Raw genomic sequence first — 18,279 nt, 5'->3', positions numbered from 1 at the left:
AAACCTCCAACAAGTCTTGAGTGTATGCATAGACTAGATCTACTATCTGTCCTGCCTCGTCCGCAGCTTCGAGTGCTTCACCTCCCCGAGCAACCAAGATCTCAGATCAAGGAGCCTCGAATTAAGCTCACATTCACTGCCTCTTGGCGCAAGCCCAGCTACGGCAGACCTGTATCGACAGAACCACTCGAGACCGAGGCAGTGAGCATGAGACTCAGACAGAGCAACAAGCATGTTGTGACACTCTTGATCTAACTGCTTACCATAGCCGATGCCGGTAAAGGACTACCACGGTAGCTACAATGCAGGTACAATCCCGCATGTGGCAGTATATCGACGGTGAAACGACAGGCAGGTCCGCCGCCCTTTGGTGCATACAATGATCCCATGATTAGTGGCCATGGGAACGGTCTTCCGGGCGGCGGTACTAGTGCTTGTCTTTACACGGTCTCTGAATGGTAAGCCTAAGGGTGAACACAAAACTGTGACGGCGTAGAGGCATTTTCTCTCGCTTACCTGGCGGAATGGCTGTCGGTCAACGCTGAGATGGCTAGGCCGATTACTTTAGTGCGCGGTAGAGTAGGATGCGCCGCAAAATGAACGATGACGACAGGGAAGGCCAAGGGAAGTTTGGAATCATTTACATTAATATTTCAATCAACATTAGCTTCAGTTTGTGCCTGACATGCGCAAATATACAATCGTCCACTTGTTGTCTCTCGTCAGCTCCGGCCCCATCGCCGCCAGAACCTCCTCTCCCCGTCTCTTTGGCCCTTTGGACCATCCCGTCCTCGCACACGCCAATAGTATGCAGGGATGCCGCTCGCCACAAAGGCTATGACCACCAAGGTCTGCAGCGGCTGGTTGATAACCGCCCGCGTGACCAGAAACAAGCTGACGCAGCAGAAGATTATGGGTGTGGTAATCCACGTCCTGTACGGCCGTTCGAGGTTTGGCTCGCGGATGCGTAGCACGATTAATCCAAGCACGGTCAGGAAATAGAATGTGTAGCCGGCAACGCCGTAGAAGGTGATGAGGGTCTGAAATTCACCAACGGCAACGTAGACCGCGGTGAGCAGCGAGTTGAGGATCATAGCGTTAATGGGCGTATATCCAAATCCGGCGTCATCCCCAAAGATCTTGCTTATCTTCTTGGTAAACCAGGACCGCTTGCGAAACTTGTTCGGTGCACTTAGGTCGGTGGAGGTGCCGAAGCCAACTTTGCCGAAAAGTGCGGGCACGTAGCCTTCACGACCTGCTGCGTATACCAGGCGGCCAGAGGTGAAGGTTGTGGCATTGAGGGCGCCGAAGCAGGATCCAGAGACAATGAGGGCGAGGACCAAGGCACCGATGCCACCAAAGACTTGATTGCCGAATTGTACAGCCACCGTGTTTGATTTGTTGATGGTAGCCAGAGGGAGGACGAATACATAGGCGATGTTGGCAAGGATATAGCAGAAGATGACGAGAGGCATGCCCGTGTGGATCACACGCGGCAGATCCTTGGCTGCGTTCTTGAATTCGCCAGTCACGTAGTTGGTGTTGTCCCAGCCGTCGAAGGCCCACAGGCCAGCGTAGATAGCAACGGCCCAGTTAGAGATGTCGGTCGACGTGCCCTCAAACCAGCCCTTGGTCTTCCAGTCGGTATTGGCTGGGCCATTAAAGGACAGACCGGTAACAGCAACGATAATGCCAACCACAGTGATAGCAATCAGCGCAATGAACTTGAAGAACATGAAAAGATCACCGATGCGGGCGGCGAAACGGGTGGAGATGCAATTGAAGAAAGTGACAACCGCGAGCGCCAGGAAGGCTGGGGCTTTGTTGATCCAGGGGTTGACATCCTCTACATCGGCGCCGATGGCTGCTCTGATGACATACTCGCCGAAGATGATGGCGATAATGGCAGCGGAGCCGGGCTTGAGTACAAGGATGGCGGTCCAGGTGAAGAGGAAACCTGTTAGCTCTCCGAAGATTTTGGCCAGGTAGACTTGGGCGCCGCCGTTCAAGGGAATGGCTCCTCCCAGCTCAGCGTATGACGACGCACCCGTCCAGGTGAGAACGCCCGATATAGCCCATACTATTAGTGCCGCGCCGGGCGAGCCAGTGTGAGAGTTGACCTGGGCGGGCGAGGAGAAGATGCCAGACCCAATGACTAGTCCAACCACCAGCGACAGGCCGTTCAAGTATGTCAATGTCTTGTTCTTCTCTAGGTTTTCGATGGCGCCGGCACGTTCAAGAGTCAGCGAGACTTGACTTGGCGCGCCGAGCGCAGTGTATCCGCCGCTGGTGGAAGAAAGTGGGAAGAGGGCGGGAGTGAAGTCGAACGCAGATGAGACGGAATAGGAACGGCCACGCAAACGGCCACGACCGGCCGGATTTGCGCTGTCGAGTGGATCTTCATCCTCTAGGGAGAGGCGACGCGACGAGGAGATACCTGATGGAGAGGATGTTTCTGAGGGTAGATCGTCGTGTTCATCGGAATCGGCAAGCGAGGCAAGTTCGAGGGAGTCGCGTGCAGGTCCTCGCTGGGATTCGGTGAAGGCCAGTCGCGACATTGGGGAGAGGAGGGAGCTGCTATCGTAGTGTCATGCTGGAACTGCGGTCGAGCAGAGATATGACCCGGGGTGCCAGCTGTACGTGTCTGTCGCAAACTCCTATTCTCGAACCCTGGGGAAGACTAGGCTTGATGCTGAAATCTGAGGTGGAGCAGCGCTGCGGCGGGCGTCATTGCCGTTTTGCTGCGTTCAGCCTTGCCCCTAAAACGAGGCTTGGCGGATAAGATCGGAACTGATTATCTCCGCCGCCGGATCGAGCATTGCTTGCGGTGCTCTTCAGCAGAATGAGCCCATCACATTGATCGAATGTAATGAGCTGGTAGCCTGTTCAAACATCCCCTGCAGCAAGATAGCTCAATCTTCTCCACCATTGCTACTTGGATTAAAACGCCTATGACGTGGCATTTGAGTCTGCGGCAACGGTTACTCGACGATTCAATTCTCAGGCAGTGAATGAGGCCCGGAGTTCTCCCGACAGCCAAGCCCAGACGCGTGCCGCAGTTCGTCTTTCTTTTTGTCCAGGTTCCTTGACGTCTTGCATTTCTTCCTGCAGCTACGAGGCCTGGCATCCTCTCCTCCCTTCAAGGGCTCATCTACTCGCAGCCCTTATGCAGTCGATATGTGCCCGCTGCGCGTTTCGCTTAATCTCCAAGCCTCGGACATCGACGCTTCAGACTGCACGGCTCACTACACGATGGGCCTCGACATCCCCGTTTCCAAAGTCCGCTCAGGAAAACCCCCAAGCGAAGTTACGGTTCGAAGAGCGCCTCAGACAACTCGCAAAGGAGCGAGATGACATGCTCACCGAGGCGCGTCAAACGCACGATCATGCCTGGATGAAGAGCATTGAGCACGATTATGCGGGCGAGTTTGAAAACGCAAGGGCTCAGTTGGATTTCGACCTAGGAAAGACGAAAATACCACCGGGCCTGCGTGAGGACTTTATGCAGCGTAAGCGTGCGTCTCGGCAGCAACGGCAACACCACGAATACTTTGGGGACGCTGCTGCGACAGTCTCGAAACCACGTAGGTCAAGGTGGCGTGTCATCGGACTTTGGTTCCTCTTTGGAGGCGGAGCCCTGATGGGCCTTTACGGCATGATTGTTGTTGGACGTAGAAAGGTGTTGAATTCGGAGATTGACAGCCCGACGACGTTCCGTGGCTATAAGCTGATGAAGAAGGAAAGGGTATCCTCGACAGCATCCATCTTTCACCTCAACCCTATGTTTGGAAAAGACACCCAAAGCGCCATCAATAATCTGGCAGCTCGGGGGTTATCTAGCTTCGAGCTAAAGCAGCCACAAATTCAAGTGGTCAGAGCATATACGCCTTTACCAGAGAACCAGCCCTCAGATGAGACGGGTCTACGCTTCTTAGTACGGCACGAGCCCAATGGTGAAGTCTCTAGCTGGTTGCACCGTTTGCCACTGAATTCTCAGATCGAAATGAGAGGCCCGCAAGTCGAAGTCTCCATATCCGAAGGAACCCAGAGGATGATCTTCTTGGCTGGCGGCACTGGCATCGCGCCAGCGTTGCAGGCCGCTTCCCTGCTTTTGCGCCCGCCAGGATCTCCTGCCGCCCCGGAGGAGGGTCTCGCCAACGCCAAGACCATTCACATTCTGTGGGCGTGTCGCCGACGCGAGGACTGCGAGGGCGGCGTCAGCGACTTGAAGCCAGCATCATTGGCCGGCAGGCTGGGCTGGTTTGGCCCCAGCCGCACGCCCGGCAAGGTCAATCAAGGCCTGATAGTGCAGGAACTCGAGGCGTTCAAAACTCGCTTCCCGGGACAAGTCTCGGTCTCATACTTTGTGGACGAAGAGTCCACCTTCATCACTGAGGACAGCATCCGAGAGACATTTAAGCGCATCACTCCTGCGCCCCTCTCAACTTCGGCCGCGTCAACGCCACAAACACCATCCTCAACACCAGTATCGTGGCCTCAAGATCGCAACTCCTCAGCTCCACCGACCCAGGTCTTCGTTTCCGGTCCCGACGGCTTCGTCGGCGCGCTCGCCGGTCCCAAAGTATGGGCAGGTGGAAGAGAAGAGCAGGGCCCGCTGCGAGGTATTCTGGGCAAGCTTCTACTCCATGACAAGAGCTTCAAAGAGCAAGTCGGTCAAGTGGGCGTGTACAAAATATGAAATAAGCAAAAGCACCTCGTGTACGAATTATGAACTTTCTTGAGATCCGAATACCATTCAAGTGTAGAACATGGAATCGAGGAGAGCTGACAGCAACGGCGTCTGGTCATCTGGCAGACCAGCGCAGAAAATAGCAGTCCCTCATAGTCCGCAGAAACTTGATTGAACTGAGCTGCTAGTCATCTTTGATACAACACAAAGGCCCAAAGCAACATAACAAGTTCACCTCTGTCTGAACTTCAGCTTTCCTCCTTGCTGTCTCAGTATCAAGATCAGTCTATCCTGATCCAAAAGTTCATGTCGAGTTACAGACCCAAAGGTGCTAGTGCTCTCTCTCTCTCTCTCTCTCTCTCTTTTGTCTCATCGTTCCATCTTTCCATCTTTCCATCGTTCAGAACATTCTTCCCTTGGTCCCCTTCCCCCCTCAATCGAGTCTCACACCACACAGAGGCGCTAGAGTAGCGTCCCCGATCTCGCCACCATCAAAGCACCTCCTCCCAAAAAGATATACAGACCTTTACTGCTAGTGCTCTCAAATCTCCCCTACCTTCCTTCCTTCCCATCCAATCCAACTCAATGCCCCTGAATCCAACTCAATATCGCTTCCTCTTCCGCACAGGATCATCCTTATCCCTCCAATCCTCGTCATCCTCGATGTCAAACTGGTTCTCCAGCGTAAAGGGCGTGGAGCTGAATACTCCAACCTTGTTGGGCACGCTTCGCGGCCTCATCTGAGCTATTTCCTCCCATTCTCGATCGTGGAATTAGGAGCATTTGTGCCGTTGGTGTCATCAGCAGCAGTGGCTTCGCTCGACACGGGAGTGACTGTGTCTTTGCCCTCCAGCGCAGCCGTCTCAGTCTGCTCCGTAACGGCTTGCTCGTTCGTCCCCGAAGCAGTCGTTTCCTCAGACTGAGGGACCTCTGTCCCATTGCCCTCGACAACAGTCGACCGCGTCAGATCTAAAGTGCTCGTGTCAACGACCTTGACCGCGGACGGCGCATTGGCGTAGTCCGTCGGCGGTGATGGAGACCGGCGCTTCTGTGGCAAGCTGAAGGTGGCGGTAGGAGGAGGTGTAGGCAGTTGCTCGGCATTTGGAGGCGTTGAAGCAGTATCTGAGCTGTAAGAGATATGGTCAGCAGCGTTCACTGGTCGTCGGAGTAGAGGGTTTCGAACAATTGTGACATCTCCTTGTTATCATCGCCCTTGACTCGCGGTTTTCGAAGCTTGGGCACGCGGTACTTCCTCGGCGACTTCGGAGCGATTGGCTCAGGCGGTGGCTGCTCATCAGAGGTAGTAGCGTGCGGCTTCTCCTGTTGAGGCTGATTAGTCTGTGCCCAGCAGGAAGCATACATCAGGTTGAAGACGAGGTAGCGGGGGTCAGTTACATCGAAAGCTTCGCCCTTAGGCTCTTCCTTCTCGCTCGGACGATCAACCCGCTGCGGAACGTCAGACTTGCTGACCTTCTGGTCCTTCTGCGGAATCTGGCCACCTTCTTGCTCATCCGAGGCGCGTCGCTTCTTTGCCTGGCGAGCTTGCTGTTCAGCAATCTGCTCCTGAGATAGCTGCTGAACATCATCCAACGGAGCTGATGGTGGCACGGCGTCTTTAGCTTCCTCATCAGCGTTCTCACGCAACATGTCAGCGAAGATGGTGTAGTTGATTTCTGCACCGCCCGTCTTTTGCTGTCCAGCGCTTCCCTGTGGTCCATAGGCAGGTCCAATGCTGCTAGTCTGAGGCGCAGCATATGCAGCGTGATACACTTCGCCTTGCTGCTTAGCAGGGACTCGTCGACCCTGTTGATCGTAGACAAATCCGGGCGGCAAGGACCGAGGCAGGGGAGCGGCGGACTGTTGTTGCTTGACCGGGATCCGCGGTGCGCCAGTGTTCCGAGGGCTCGAATCAGACTCGTGGACATTGGCGAGAGCTCCGCGCAGGCCGCTTGGACTCGGCTTAGTGGCAAATAATGAATTCGGATCATTCGCCAGCTTCGCGGCCATAGCACCAGCAGACACAATGTTCTTGGACGGAGTCGCGGAATAGGCTAGCCCTGACAAAGACGACGAACCCTTGGTGAAAGCTTCCCAGCCATCAGTAGCCGCTAGAGGAGCTCGAGAGGAAAAAACAGAAGGTGTGACGGTAGAAGTGCCATTCTCTTGAGCTCTCAGTCGGTCGTCTTGCGCACGTCTCTGCTCTACTTCGGCCAGAAGCTGTTTTCTACTCTTGGCCGGCGGCTTTGAATTCGGGACTGGCTTCGATTGTGGCTTCGCGATGCTCTCTGGCTTCTTCTCGGGGCTCTTGTCCGAGATAGGAGGACCGTAGCTGGCGTCAGTAAGAACCGTCGACGGATCCATTGCGACCTTAGGCAATTTGCGCTCGGCCTCAGCTTCAGCCTTACTCTTGGCCACCGACACAACATTGGCATCAGCCTTTGCCTTAAGCTGTTCTCTCGTGACCAATTTTGGTCCCGGAAGCGCTCTCTTCACAGAGACTGGAATCCTCGGAGATCGAGCATCGTTCTTGGGCTGCGCATGAGCCGACAGAAGAGGTGTCCTTGATGGCTGTGCCTGCTGCAATGGTAGGACGGTGCCGAAAAGATGGCCGTCGCCCAATGGCTGAGGGTTGCTCATGTCAACATCATGAGCGTCGGTGGGAGGAGCAGGATCTCTAGGTGGCTTTGGAGTGCTTACGCCGGTGAAGCCACTGCCGCCAAACAGTGGGTGCACATTGCTGGGAACTTGACGAGCTGATGTTGGCTCGACCTCCATAGCAGCGTTTTGGTTCTCATCAAAGGGAGCCATTGGAGGCATTGTAGAACCAAGAGACGACAGATCGAAGCTGGTCATGGGCGCATTCGCCGACTCAGCAGGCGTCTCGGTAATGGGCTGAGAGGTTGATGTCATGTCATTGTTCGCCATGTTCGTGTCCACATTTGGCTGCGAGTCAGTGCCAAATCCGAAGACATTTGGTTCTGAAACAATGGCCATGGTCACAGAAGTGCCCGTATCAGGCATGTTCACATCAGTGTCTGCATCTTCCTCTTTGGGTTGAGGCTGAAGTCCAAGATTGAGACCGCTGAAGTTCCCATATAATGCTTCACCAGTAGTACTTGGCGCAGCCGCTTGATGCGACTGTGTCGGACTATTCTGTAAACTGGAATTGATCGGCGCAATCGCGCCTTTGGGACGAGCCGGAGCTTGCTGTGACTGTGAAGAAGCGTTGTGCAAGTTGAAATCGATTGGCGCGTTCGCGCCTGCAGGACGAGCCAGGACACTAGGGCTGAACGGTCTTGTAGGAGGTGATTGATTTACACCGTTCATCATGTCAGCATCATCATTTGGCTGCTCGCGCGTGAATGGTTCCGATGAGTCGTTGTCGTCAGTCCCGCCCAGTTTCACTTCCTGGGGGTCCTCAGAGTCTGACTCGAATAGGTAGCCTAGGCCATCATCCTGGTTAGGAGTCTGCGTGTAGCCAACCGGAGACTTCGTGAGCGGCGTAGGGCCGAAAGATGTGGACGACCCAGGCGAAGAAGGCAAAACCGAGGCAGTCGCAGGAGCTTCGGATGGAGCAGCTGAGGCAGACATGGGCAGAATGACCGGAGGAGGCGTGGCGGAATCCAGCTGCGGAGACTTGGGTAAGCTCGGCCGAGAGTAAGGAGAGTATCTCTGAGCAGGCTTGCTCGCGGCACTGCGTCTCTTGTTTCCGCCGCTATGAACGCCTCCGCGCATCTGCGCAGGTTCCCATCCAAGGTTGGCGGGATCAACGAGTTCGGATGGGCTAGAGACCGCCGCGGTGTGGATCTGTGCCACATCTGGAACTTCTTGAGCCATGCTGAGCGAGGCTGTCGTAGTGTTTGGCACATCGTTGACTGCTATCGAGGTAGTTTCGGTCACGGCTTCAGCCAGAGGCTCGACGTGTGATTCAATCAACGTAGCTTTGATAGCTGGCTCTGGCAGCAGCATCTCTTGCTTTGGTACATCGTCGTTGGTCGAAACAGGCGCGACAAGAGGATCTGATTCCAAGGTCCCTGAAACCGGAGCTGGAATGTTGGCTGGAACAGATGGAAGGACAACAGTTTCCTGATGTCTTTCGCTGTTTACAGTCTCGGTGGCCTCGGTCATGGGAGAAGCATCCTTAAGTACAGGCTCCGGTTTTGGAGCATCCGCAATCGGAGTTTGAGTCTGCTTACTAGAATCCTGCGAGGGTTCGGCCTTGCTCGAAACAACCTTGACAACAGGCTCTGCCTTTGGAGGTTCTGAAACCAGAGTCGCGCGGTCGGCTGAACGAGGCGGGAGTCCGACAGGCTCTTGAGATGCAAGTGCGAATTGCACATGCGTCTGGGTGTGCTTACTAGTATCCTCAGAGGTCGGCCCAGTGGCGGGCGTCTTCTTAATGCTTGGCTCGGGCTTTGGAACCTCTTCTAGCGGAGCCGCAAGCTTTGTCGGAAGGAGTGGGAGTGCGGTAGGCTTTTGTACGGCAGGAGGAACTTGCATAGGCTTCTGAGGGACCATAGCAGATCGCCGAGTCTTCTGAGTCCGGTTGAGACCGTCTTCCGCGGGATCAAGGAGGCTAGTCCGCTGAGTCGACTGTCTGGTGCACAGTCTCGAAGCAGTCCGGTCGATCTGACGCTCCATGGCCGATGGCTGTTCCACACGATGCGCAGCTTGCTGAGGAGGGAGGGCCACAACGGTGCGTTCGTGTTGCTGGGAAGGGAGAGTCTGAACGGGGTGTTCAGGCTGCTTGGAAGGAACTTGGTCGTTAGCAGGTTCCGTCGACGCGCCTTGCATGTCCGAGCTACGGCTCTCTCGTCGGCTAAGGACTTGAGCCAGAGCTAGCTGCATCGTATTCATTTCTTTGCGCATCTGCGCATTGTCCTCGGTGAGCTGATTTACTCTGAAATTCTGAGCTCGAGTGCTTTCCATAGTCCTCAGTGAGGCATTGATGGTCATAATTTCTTTGCTCATCTTCCTAATCTGCGTCCGAACTTGAATGGCACCGTCGTACTTAGGCCTAAATGAGTCGAAGCTGCGCTTGGTTTGGTCGCAGACTAGTTGCTCGAAGTTGGTGGTGAGTTTCTCGAAGGCGTCGGCAGACATGGCACCCAGCTGAGCATCGTCAACAACTTCGCGAGTGATGGCGCGCATCATGACAGGGCTGGGCCGGTACTCTTCAAAACGTGCATCGATGTATTCCTTGTGCGCAATCCGGTCTTTATTGGCATTCACCGCAATGAACCGCAGCATGAGGTCTTCGATGTTGTCGCCGTCCAGCAGATCCTCAGCCACGCCCGGAGCAGCTTGGCGCACAGCTTCTCGATTCTTGCGCCACGTCTTGTGCAGAGCATTGCGGGCTTCAGGAGCAATCGTACCTTCGCCAAACAGTTTCGCTTGCGCAAGATCCTCACGGAACGCACGACGAGCCACTTCGGCACCATTAGCCAGCAAGACTTGTTGGAATTCCTGCATCATGGATTTCTTTAGCTCATTGATCTGCTCCTGGGTCGGCGCTCTGCCACGGAAACGAGCCCAGGTGATGGTGGCTCGATCGATGTTCCACCAGAAGAGCTCCCATCCGGGGCGGAGAAGAGCTTGACACCAAAAGGTCAAGACCATATAGACACTGCCTACCACTCCGATGATGACGAATCCCGAAGCTAGAATAATGCCAATGACTCCGAGGAGGAGGATCATGAGGCAGTTCTGGATGTCTGGCATCACACGACTGTAGCATGAGGCCACCAGTGTGCTAATGACTTGAGCAAAGTAGGTGAGAGAGACCATGAGTGCATTGCTCGCGCCCGCCATCATGGGAATGGCCCAAGCTGGGAGCTGTAGCATACTGAGATAGAACGGACGAAGGCCTCGTGTAATGGTGCGGGCGTAGTTGAGGGTGACCTGTGTCACACAGAAGAGCACAAGGCCGAAGTCGTTCAACTGTAGTCCACATTTGAGCAGAGAACGTTGCAGTCCGGCGAGAAAGGCGACAAGAAAGATGACCGAGGCTACCGATTTGAGCCCATGCTTGATTATGGTGGCTAGAGTCCTATCGATGCAGGCTCGTAGCGTATGAAGAGAGAGGACTAGAATGGTGGAGAGGTGACTGAATGCAGTGTTCTTGTTGTTGGTAGACTCTTCATCCTCATCGACTAGGAGGAGCTCTTCGTCTGGGATATACACGCGTGGCCGGCAGACAGGATACTCGATTGAGGAGACAGGAGTAAAAGGTTGAAGCTGAGAGTAATCGATGACTGAAGCATCGTTCATCGGAGAATTGACGGCTGGGTAATTGGCGGAAGAGGGGGAGTTGAGGTCGAGGTCATTAGCCCAATAAGAGGCAACCGGAGCGCGAAGGTCTTCATTGGAGGTCGCAGGCTGGTTTCGGCGACTGATGAAGCTGGTCTTCATAATAAAGATACCGCCGCTGACAACCAAAGCAGCCCCCAGCTGAGGCTTCCAAGCGCAAGTCGAGGGCATGAGCGCCATAAAGGTGAGGAGGAGGAACAGCATCATCTTTGGCTCCATCTTGCTGTATGTGCAAGGGAGTTGAGGAGAGCTAGTGATGTGTAGTGCGGGTAGAGGAAAAGTTGGATTATGAGAAGAAGTGTCTTGCAACAGATATGTCCAGGAAGCGCAGCACCACAGGACCCGTCGTCGAACTTGTCTGTTGTCGAAAGCGGACAAGTAACGAGTAAAAGCACTGTCTGCAAATAACAGGAGGATGATTCGACAGGAACGAGGTAATCACAAAGGTGTGGTAGAAGGGATGAGATGCAAAGATCAGAGCACGCACTCGGAGGCCGCAGAGGAAGACAAACGCGAGGCTGTGCCTCCTTTCGCGACAGTGCCAAGAGCCGTTGTCTGCCGGGCAGGAAGATCTTTGTTTCGGTGTCATGTCACGCTAGCAACAAAGAAGGCAACAAGGCGGCATTGGTCGGGCCGTGGTAAACAAGGCTGGAGGTGACATATGGTGGAAGCTTTGAGGTGAGGCGCTTGTCACAGGCAGACGGAGACAATGACGAGAGAAAGGCTGGAATGAGAGAGAGACGTCAGGCGCCGAAGACTCGCTGGTAAGCTGCCTTCCCGGGGCCATACCACCTGTGAATGAGAAGGCAGTCAACCAAGTATCAGCTGCAGGTAATTTCCTCGAGGTCGAGAGTCATCTAACTTAGGCAGGTGAGTAAAAGTAGACATCGCTATAGAACTATACCGAACCATAATCGAAGACCGCTGCCGGTGGGGCACCGAGTCGAACGTTATCCTGCGTGCAAGGAAGCAGTCAGACCAGGTTGCAGGAGGCTATAGAAGTCTGACAGAAACGTAAACGTCGAGCCAAACAATGTACGCCAGTCAATCAGTTTAGAACCATACCATAAACATAGGAGAGAATGACATTCTGGGATGAACTCACCAGAGACTGATGGCATAGTAAATCTTGAAGGTAGGACCGCCCTGAGTAGTGGTTCTGAGCCGATCAGGTAATATTTCTTCCCAACATGGTCAGTTTGATGCTAAGCCGGTAAAACAAGTCTGGGACGGTAGGAGCAAGCCAAGTGTGTATAGGTGCAGCGAGTTAGTCTAGTCCAACAAAGACCAACAAAAGAATGGTTGTCCTGTACCCGAGTCAGCAAAGGGACATAGGATGCTCCAATAGCATTGCCAGGTTCAATCGCTCATTGTTGTTGTATTGCATGCTGAAAAACCTTCTCAACTTTTCGACTGACGTCTGAAAAAAGGGGCGAGTTGCCTTGCCAAGCAGCGCGAGGTTCTCGTCACGTGATCCTCTTCGTCTCGGCTTCATCCCTGGCCCCATTTATTCTGTGATTTCCTTGACCTGCGCCCATTCGCCCTTCAGGTCTTCTTTCCATAATGTCACCTTGTTGTCGCCACCAGACACCGCCAGGATATTTCCACTCAAACTCCAGCTAACCCTCCAGAGCACCGCATCGAACTGAAGAGTTTTGCCAAGAGTCCAAGTCGAAGGCTCAGCAGGGTTGACGCTTGTCCATATTCGTACCGTCTTATCCTGGCTGGCACTGGCGATGTAGCTCTTGGTGAGGAGAGTAGGACTCCATGCAACGTCTCTCACCCAATCCGAGTGGCCGTTTGGTAATGTGCCAACGTTCTCGTAGTTCTGAGTCTGGCTGCTGTACTCCCAGAGCTTGACTTGATTGTCGCTACCTCCTGTCGTAAACCGTCTGACGGGGCCTTGTTGTGCAGCAGCTCCACCGTCTTTCCTCATTGTCGCTCCAGGAACGCCGCTTGGTGCCCACGAGACTGCATTGACGCCAACGCCGTGCGCTTGGAATATGGTGTGACCCCATTGATTGTCACGGAACTCGAGTACTGAAACATTACCATCTGAGCTGGCACAGGCGAGGACACAACCAGCCTCCGGTGGCGCCCATGCCACCATATTGACCGAGGCGGTATGGATGGTAGAGGTGAAGACGAGCGACCATGTCGGTGCTTGCGAAGGTGTCTGACCTGGGGATTCTCGCCAAATATGTACTCGGCCGTCATAGGATGAGGATGCGAGCAGAGTGCCGAACTTGGGATGTGCCTTCGAACCCGTCAGATACGCCCACAGTAGTTGGAACGGACACACATACCCAGCTTACGCACCACACTGCTCCGTCGTGGCTGTGAGGCAATAGGTTCAGTATAACACTCTTCCCATCTCATGATGGCTCCAAACGCACCCTTTCAATGTTTCTGTTAGCCGATGCTGGTCACCGTCCACCTCGAAGATCTTGATTGTCTTGTCGCTAGAACAGGTCGCCAGCCGCCGGCCGTAGTAGTCGAGGACTGCATCGTGCTAGGAAGTAGTGTTAGCAAAGTAGCCCACATCGCGATCGGCGGTCCTGTGTCGACGAGCTGGGCTAGTCCAGAAGGGTTATGCTCGGAGCCACACTTACAATCATGTCATCATGACCGGAGTCTTTGATAGTTTGCGCCTGCAGACCTGTGTCAGTCGCTCTCTGCCCATCTCCTGTACACGGCTTCGTGGCCGTAGGTTCGCGACTCTGGAGGGTGGGGGGTTGACTGCCCGGCGAAGACTCACCATGGTAATCGCCGAAACGCGAAGCCGGGTACGGAGTGATAGACGCAATGAATTGAAGCCTGTACTCAGTCTGTGTTCACAACCACTGAGACGGGAGCAAGGTGGCTGTAACGGAGTATATCTGGCTTGATCCCATGCGCACCGAAAGTCGCGGTTGCCCTCGCCGCAGCCGCCAAGACGCTAGGGTTAGGGCAATCTGCGCATGTGAGAAGAAGGCTTCTTGAGGAAGAGGCAGTGGCACAAGAGCAAATTGAGAAATCCATAGTTGTTGATGGCTTGAGCCTCGCTCAATGTCTGCACGTCGCCTCACCCAGGTGTTGTACATCCCCCGACAGGCATCCCTACGTTTTCAATGTCCGGCACATCTCAGCCCAGATGTCATCTCGGAACGCCGTGCTACCTAAGATTCGAGAACATCGGGGCTTCAGGGATCACTGCAGATCTCTTGCAAAATCCTCTCAATAACAGCTCTTCAGAGCTCTCGGCCCATAAGTTCTATCACACCAAAATGCAATGCCCAAAGGATACCACTGACAGGCAAGAACTACTAACGGGGTGCCAACGAATGCTACCTGCCGAGGCCCTTGTGTAGATCTCTGGACCAAATCGGCAGCTTTTTGTCGCGCTCATAGAGCAAGCCACAGTTGTTACAGAGGGTCTGTCGCAGGTTAGCTTGGAGGAGAAGGCATTGTGGAAGAGGAAACTCACCCTAGGCCCAAGCGGGCCGTCTCTGACGGCCCATACAGCACCAGCAGGGATCCAGCAGTGTCGACAACGCCAGGTGCGCTTCTCGTCCTCAGTCAACTTGCTGTTCTCGCCGCCCCAGGCCGCCCCAGCTGAATTAGATACGTCGGGGGTACCGGCTTTAGCCAGCGGACTCAGCGACCGGAATCTCCTCTTCTTCTTGGCTCGTTCGCCCCTACCGAAGAGAGGTGTCTCGTCGCCGCCTATGTTGCCCAGGCCAGGCATATCGAAATAGCTGCCTCGAAGCTGCGCTTCTTGCTCTCGTGCTGTAGGCAACATGCCAGCGTTGGATGTGAGCTTGGCTGCGTCTCTTCGTAGCCTGCGCAACTGACGCTCTCTATCGCCTTCCTTCTTCTCAATCTCTTCTTTGGTGAGCTCTTCAAACTTTGGTTCCCATTCCGCCCCAAAGTCATCAATATCGTACCGCCAGCCGGCGCCCTCCTCCATTCGAACGGCCTGGTTGTCAATCTCGCCTGCCAAAATCATAGCACCTTCGCACGCTTCTTTCTTGAGTCTGAGCACAGCCTCGTAAATGGCGTGCGTAATGGCGAGCACCCACTCACCACCCAACCCCATATCAGCGCACGTTAATCTGGCGAAAGTTTCGGCGGCTCCCGGGGGATGGAGCAATGACCATTCGAACTTGTCCTGGTAAAGCTTCGAAGCAAGATAGATGGACAGAGTGACAATGCACCGATATGTGTCGTCAGGGTTTAACGAGGGGTCAGTCTCCACTGGTATATTCTGTTGCTCGGCCGGAACCAGTGATGCAGATGCTTCTACCAGCGCACCAGCAGGGAGCGCAGCAGGTTGAGGAGTTGATGGAGCAGGTGTATTGGTGGCGGGTGTTGCTGAAGCTGGCCTTGAGATCGACGCTCCAATCTGAGCTCTTGGTGTACCAACCTGCGAATCGCCGTTGAGCATCCGCCCATCCTGTAAGCTAGGCGCTCCATTCGCGCCATTGAGAAGACCCTGCTGAATCAGGGGCTGGGTGAAGAAGAGCGGATGCAGCGCGATACCGGCGTAGTCTTCCAACTGTCCCCGGATCTGTTTCGCCACCTCATCGATGTACTTCTTCTGCTCCGGAACATTCAAGTCGAGCTCTTTGACAAACGTAATAGCAAACTCTTCGGGCGTGATGAGGTTCTCATGCAGATTCCAGAGGAAGATATCACGGATCTTGTAACTGGGCACTTGCTCGGGTCTCTTGTACATGGGCAGCGCGAAATTGTAGTTGTTGGGATACTGTGTTTGAGGGAGCGTATATGGTGCATCTGGTACCCATGACTGGATGTCAAGATCGATGCGTATGGGGATCAAGGTAGTCGGCAGCTGGGCCTGAATATGCGCCTCTCTGTCGGTTGCAGGCTTAACCACTCGTCTGGTCATCCAGTCGCGTTGTATAGGCTGCAAATCGACAGGCGCAGAGATCTCTTTGCCGAATTTCTCGGCCTGCGGTTCTTTCTTCTCAAGATCCTCCCTTCGTATGGATCGCAGGCCCGTTGGCCGCCGTGGACCCTCACTATCATCGAAATCATCGTCATCATAGGCATCATCGGCGTAATTGATTATGGTCGTGCCACGCTTGGTTGTTCTACCGCCCTGTGCTAAACTTTGTGTCTGCGCGACAGGCTGTATCAGAGTATTGGCATACTGCCGCAGTCGAGGGGCATACGACGACACAAATGACTGCGCAGGCGCCATGATGGATCGCGAAACTTATCTCATCGCAAGGAGTGTGCTGTCCTGGAATTGCGATGCGATGCGATGAAATTGTTTGACGTAGAATGCGAAACGGGTTTGTCTGCACCAAAAGTCGCGTTGAAAGTCGCAGGAGCGCGACTGACTTCGACGTTCTCCTCCGCAGAATGCCAAGCCTTTTCGACGAGCCCGGCTGCATGGTGCATTCCAAGCTGCTCTACAGCTACCAGCAGCATGATCACAGGAAAACGGTATCATATTCAGGCATCCCGTGTCCACTCCTATTTTCAGTACACATATCTGACAAGTCTGTTTGGTACAGCTTAGGCCCCTAGCCTGTGTGATGGACAGCTCTCTCTCCCATTTGCCAGAAGAGCCACCGTTGGTCAACGCCCAGACACGTAGAACTCGCTCAAATGTAGACGCGGAAGCATGAAGAGAACACAAACACTACCGCAAGCCAATAACGCTCTGGGACGGGTTAGTACAGTGACCACAAGGGGCAAGAGCCGAACTCACCATTTCAAGCGTCCATACTCTCCGGATCCAGACCTTGACCTTACCCTCGACACCTTCTACATCCGTCAATTCGATACCCTCCCACCAACACCTACGAGCAGGCTTGCGCCAGAAAAGTAGCAGCTTCTGAGCCATGCCAACAACGTTGTTGTTAGCCATATCGCCCTTGATGTCTGTGCGTAGTCGAGCCAGGGCCAAGCTGCAGATGACAGCCTTGTTAGGCTCGCCAGCTCGATGGCCCCAGCGATCGTCGTGATCGAAACCGCTATATGTAGATTAGTGTTGGATTCTTCGCACGAACTGGAGACATACCCTGCTGTAAGCATTTCGATCAGATGCTGCTCTGTGGTGCCGTTTTCTTCGCTTCGCTTCAAGCCAGAAAAGATGCCATCCTGTCTAAGCAGAGAGTTCGCGGCAGCCCTCTTCACTTCAATCATTTCGGTTTGGTCGATGTCTTGCTTGGGAGGAATCACGTAGAAGTCCAGGTCTTCCCGCAGCACGATTATACCGGCACGGTCCTGGAGCATGTCGCGAGCTGAGCCTTGTAGAGGTTCGATGGATATGGGGTCGGTCTCGGGCGGAGCTGTTGGCGAAGGTGACGAAGAGGGAATAGATTGAGCCACTCCACGAAAGAACTCTAGCATATACTGAAGCGATGCCGGATCATACTGCGAGCAAAGTGTGAGATCTCCGAAATAGACATTGGGATTGCCAAGAGCAGAAAGCATATTGGGGTGGCTAAGACATACATCGACAGGGTAAACGTCGCCCTCATGGAAGGTATTCATGTGACCGTCAGGCAAAAGACCGTTGGGGAAAAGCGACAGTAGCACAAACTCGGGTAGAGTAAGTAGCTCATCTCGCGATAGTGTGAAGCGGGTGCCTCTGCTTTGTGTCAGTATCGTCCTCGGCTCCGGATAGACTGACGCACCTGAGGTCCAATGTAATCTGCTCGTCCGCACCAACATCGCCGGCTACGTCGTAGTGAGCTATCGACTCGTGGTCGAGCTATGTGGACTTACCTCCTAACGAGTTTATTGGGGCTCCAGGACTCTGCTGAACTTGTGTGATGATACTTGCGGGACCACCTGCGGAAGCCATGATGTAGGTGAATGAGTCAAGCGGGCTTGTTCCTTCGGTGTAGGGAGGAGGAGGTTCGCCGTCGTCGACGCCTTTGCCAGAAGACTCGCCCCTGGCGTCCTTGTCCTTGTCTTTGGCGGTCTGGTCAGCCTCGTCTTCGGCAAGAGCCTCCGCGAAGGAGGGTGCCGGAGCTGTGGCGAGAAAGGACCCAGCTGGTGCCTCAGAGACAACTGTTTTGAATCGATCAAGTTCGGCGTCGGTAGGAAAGTAGAGGGAAGAGAAGGGGGGTGGTCGCGGTGAAGGAGGGCTCGAGGAGGATGCTTCTGATAGAGGGAACTGAGGGGGCGCGAAGCAGATCTGGTCGTCTTGTTCGGGGAGATCGGACTGGCTTGGAAACGCCGTGATGGGCAACACGAGAGGGGGCAGTTGCAAGTTATCGAGTCGTTGGTAGTGCTGGTACAGAACAGCGCAACCGGGC

At 54.4% G+C, this 18,279-nt stretch overlaps 6 protein-coding genes across 6 annotated transcripts; 1 reads left to right on the top strand and 5 right to left on the bottom strand.

The window, feature by feature from the left end:
* Positions 1 to 722: 722 nt before the first annotated feature.
* On the bottom strand, positions 723 to 2,558 carry HMPREF1541_04880 (uncharacterized protein; the record flags this gene model as incomplete). Its single annotated transcript, XM_008719224.1, has 1 exon — positions 723 to 2,558. The coding sequence occupies one exon, from the start codon at positions 2,556 to 2,558 to the stop codon at positions 723 to 725; it is 1,836 nt and encodes a 611-aa protein (XP_008717446.1).
* A 797-nt stretch (positions 2,559 to 3,355) lies between these two features.
* On the top strand, positions 3,356 to 4,699 carry HMPREF1541_04879 (uncharacterized protein; the record flags this gene model as incomplete). The annotated part of the gene is made up of 1 exon (XM_008719223.1): positions 3,356 to 4,699. One exon carries the CDS (start codon positions 3,356 to 3,358, stop codon positions 4,697 to 4,699), a length of 1,344 nt encoding a protein of 447 aa, XP_008717445.1.
* Positions 4,700 to 5,435: 736 nt separating this feature from the next.
* On the bottom strand, positions 5,436 to 11,218 carry HMPREF1541_04878 (uncharacterized protein; the record flags this gene model as incomplete). The annotated part of the gene is made up of 2 exons (XM_008719222.1): positions 5,436 to 5,817; positions 5,874 to 11,218. The coding sequence occupies 2 exons, from the start codon at positions 11,216 to 11,218 to the stop codon at positions 5,436 to 5,438; spliced, it is 5,727 nt and encodes a 1,908-aa protein (XP_008717444.1).
* Positions 11,219 to 12,506: 1,288 nt separating this feature from the next.
* Positions 12,507 to 13,760, bottom strand: HMPREF1541_04877 (uncharacterized protein; the record flags this gene model as incomplete). Its single annotated transcript, XM_008719221.1, has 5 exons — positions 12,507 to 13,256; positions 13,306 to 13,336; positions 13,396 to 13,511; positions 13,612 to 13,650; positions 13,758 to 13,760. The coding sequence occupies 5 exons, from the start codon at positions 13,758 to 13,760 to the stop codon at positions 12,507 to 12,509; spliced, it is 939 nt and encodes a 312-aa protein (XP_008717443.1).
* A 565-nt stretch (positions 13,761 to 14,325) lies between these two features.
* On the bottom strand, positions 14,326 to 16,205 carry HMPREF1541_04876 (uncharacterized protein; the record flags this gene model as incomplete). The annotated part of the gene is made up of 2 exons (XM_008719220.1): positions 14,326 to 14,415; positions 14,466 to 16,205. 2 exons carry the CDS (start codon positions 16,203 to 16,205, stop codon positions 14,326 to 14,328), a joined length of 1,830 nt encoding a protein of 609 aa, XP_008717442.1.
* A 447-nt stretch (positions 16,206 to 16,652) lies between these two features.
* HMPREF1541_04875 (uncharacterized protein) lies at positions 16,653 to 17,822 on the bottom strand (the record flags this gene model as incomplete). Its single annotated transcript, XM_008719219.1, has 6 exons — positions 16,653 to 16,673; positions 16,722 to 16,986; positions 17,034 to 17,389; positions 17,471 to 17,609; positions 17,653 to 17,695; positions 17,744 to 17,822. 6 exons carry the CDS (start codon positions 17,820 to 17,822, stop codon positions 16,653 to 16,655), a joined length of 903 nt encoding a protein of 300 aa, XP_008717441.1.
* Between the last annotated feature and the right edge of the window lie 457 nt (positions 17,823 to 18,279).

The sequence above is a fragment of the Cyphellophora europaea genome, assembly GCF_000365145.1.
Source record: "Cyphellophora europaea CBS 101466 unplaced genomic scaffold supercont1.4, whole genome shotgun sequence".
Classification (NCBI taxonomy): Eukaryota; Fungi; Ascomycota; class Eurotiomycetes; order Chaetothyriales; family Cyphellophoraceae; genus Cyphellophora; species Cyphellophora europaea.
Note: the sequence above shows the minus strand (reverse complement) of the source record. Positions and strands in the feature narration are given on the sequence as shown.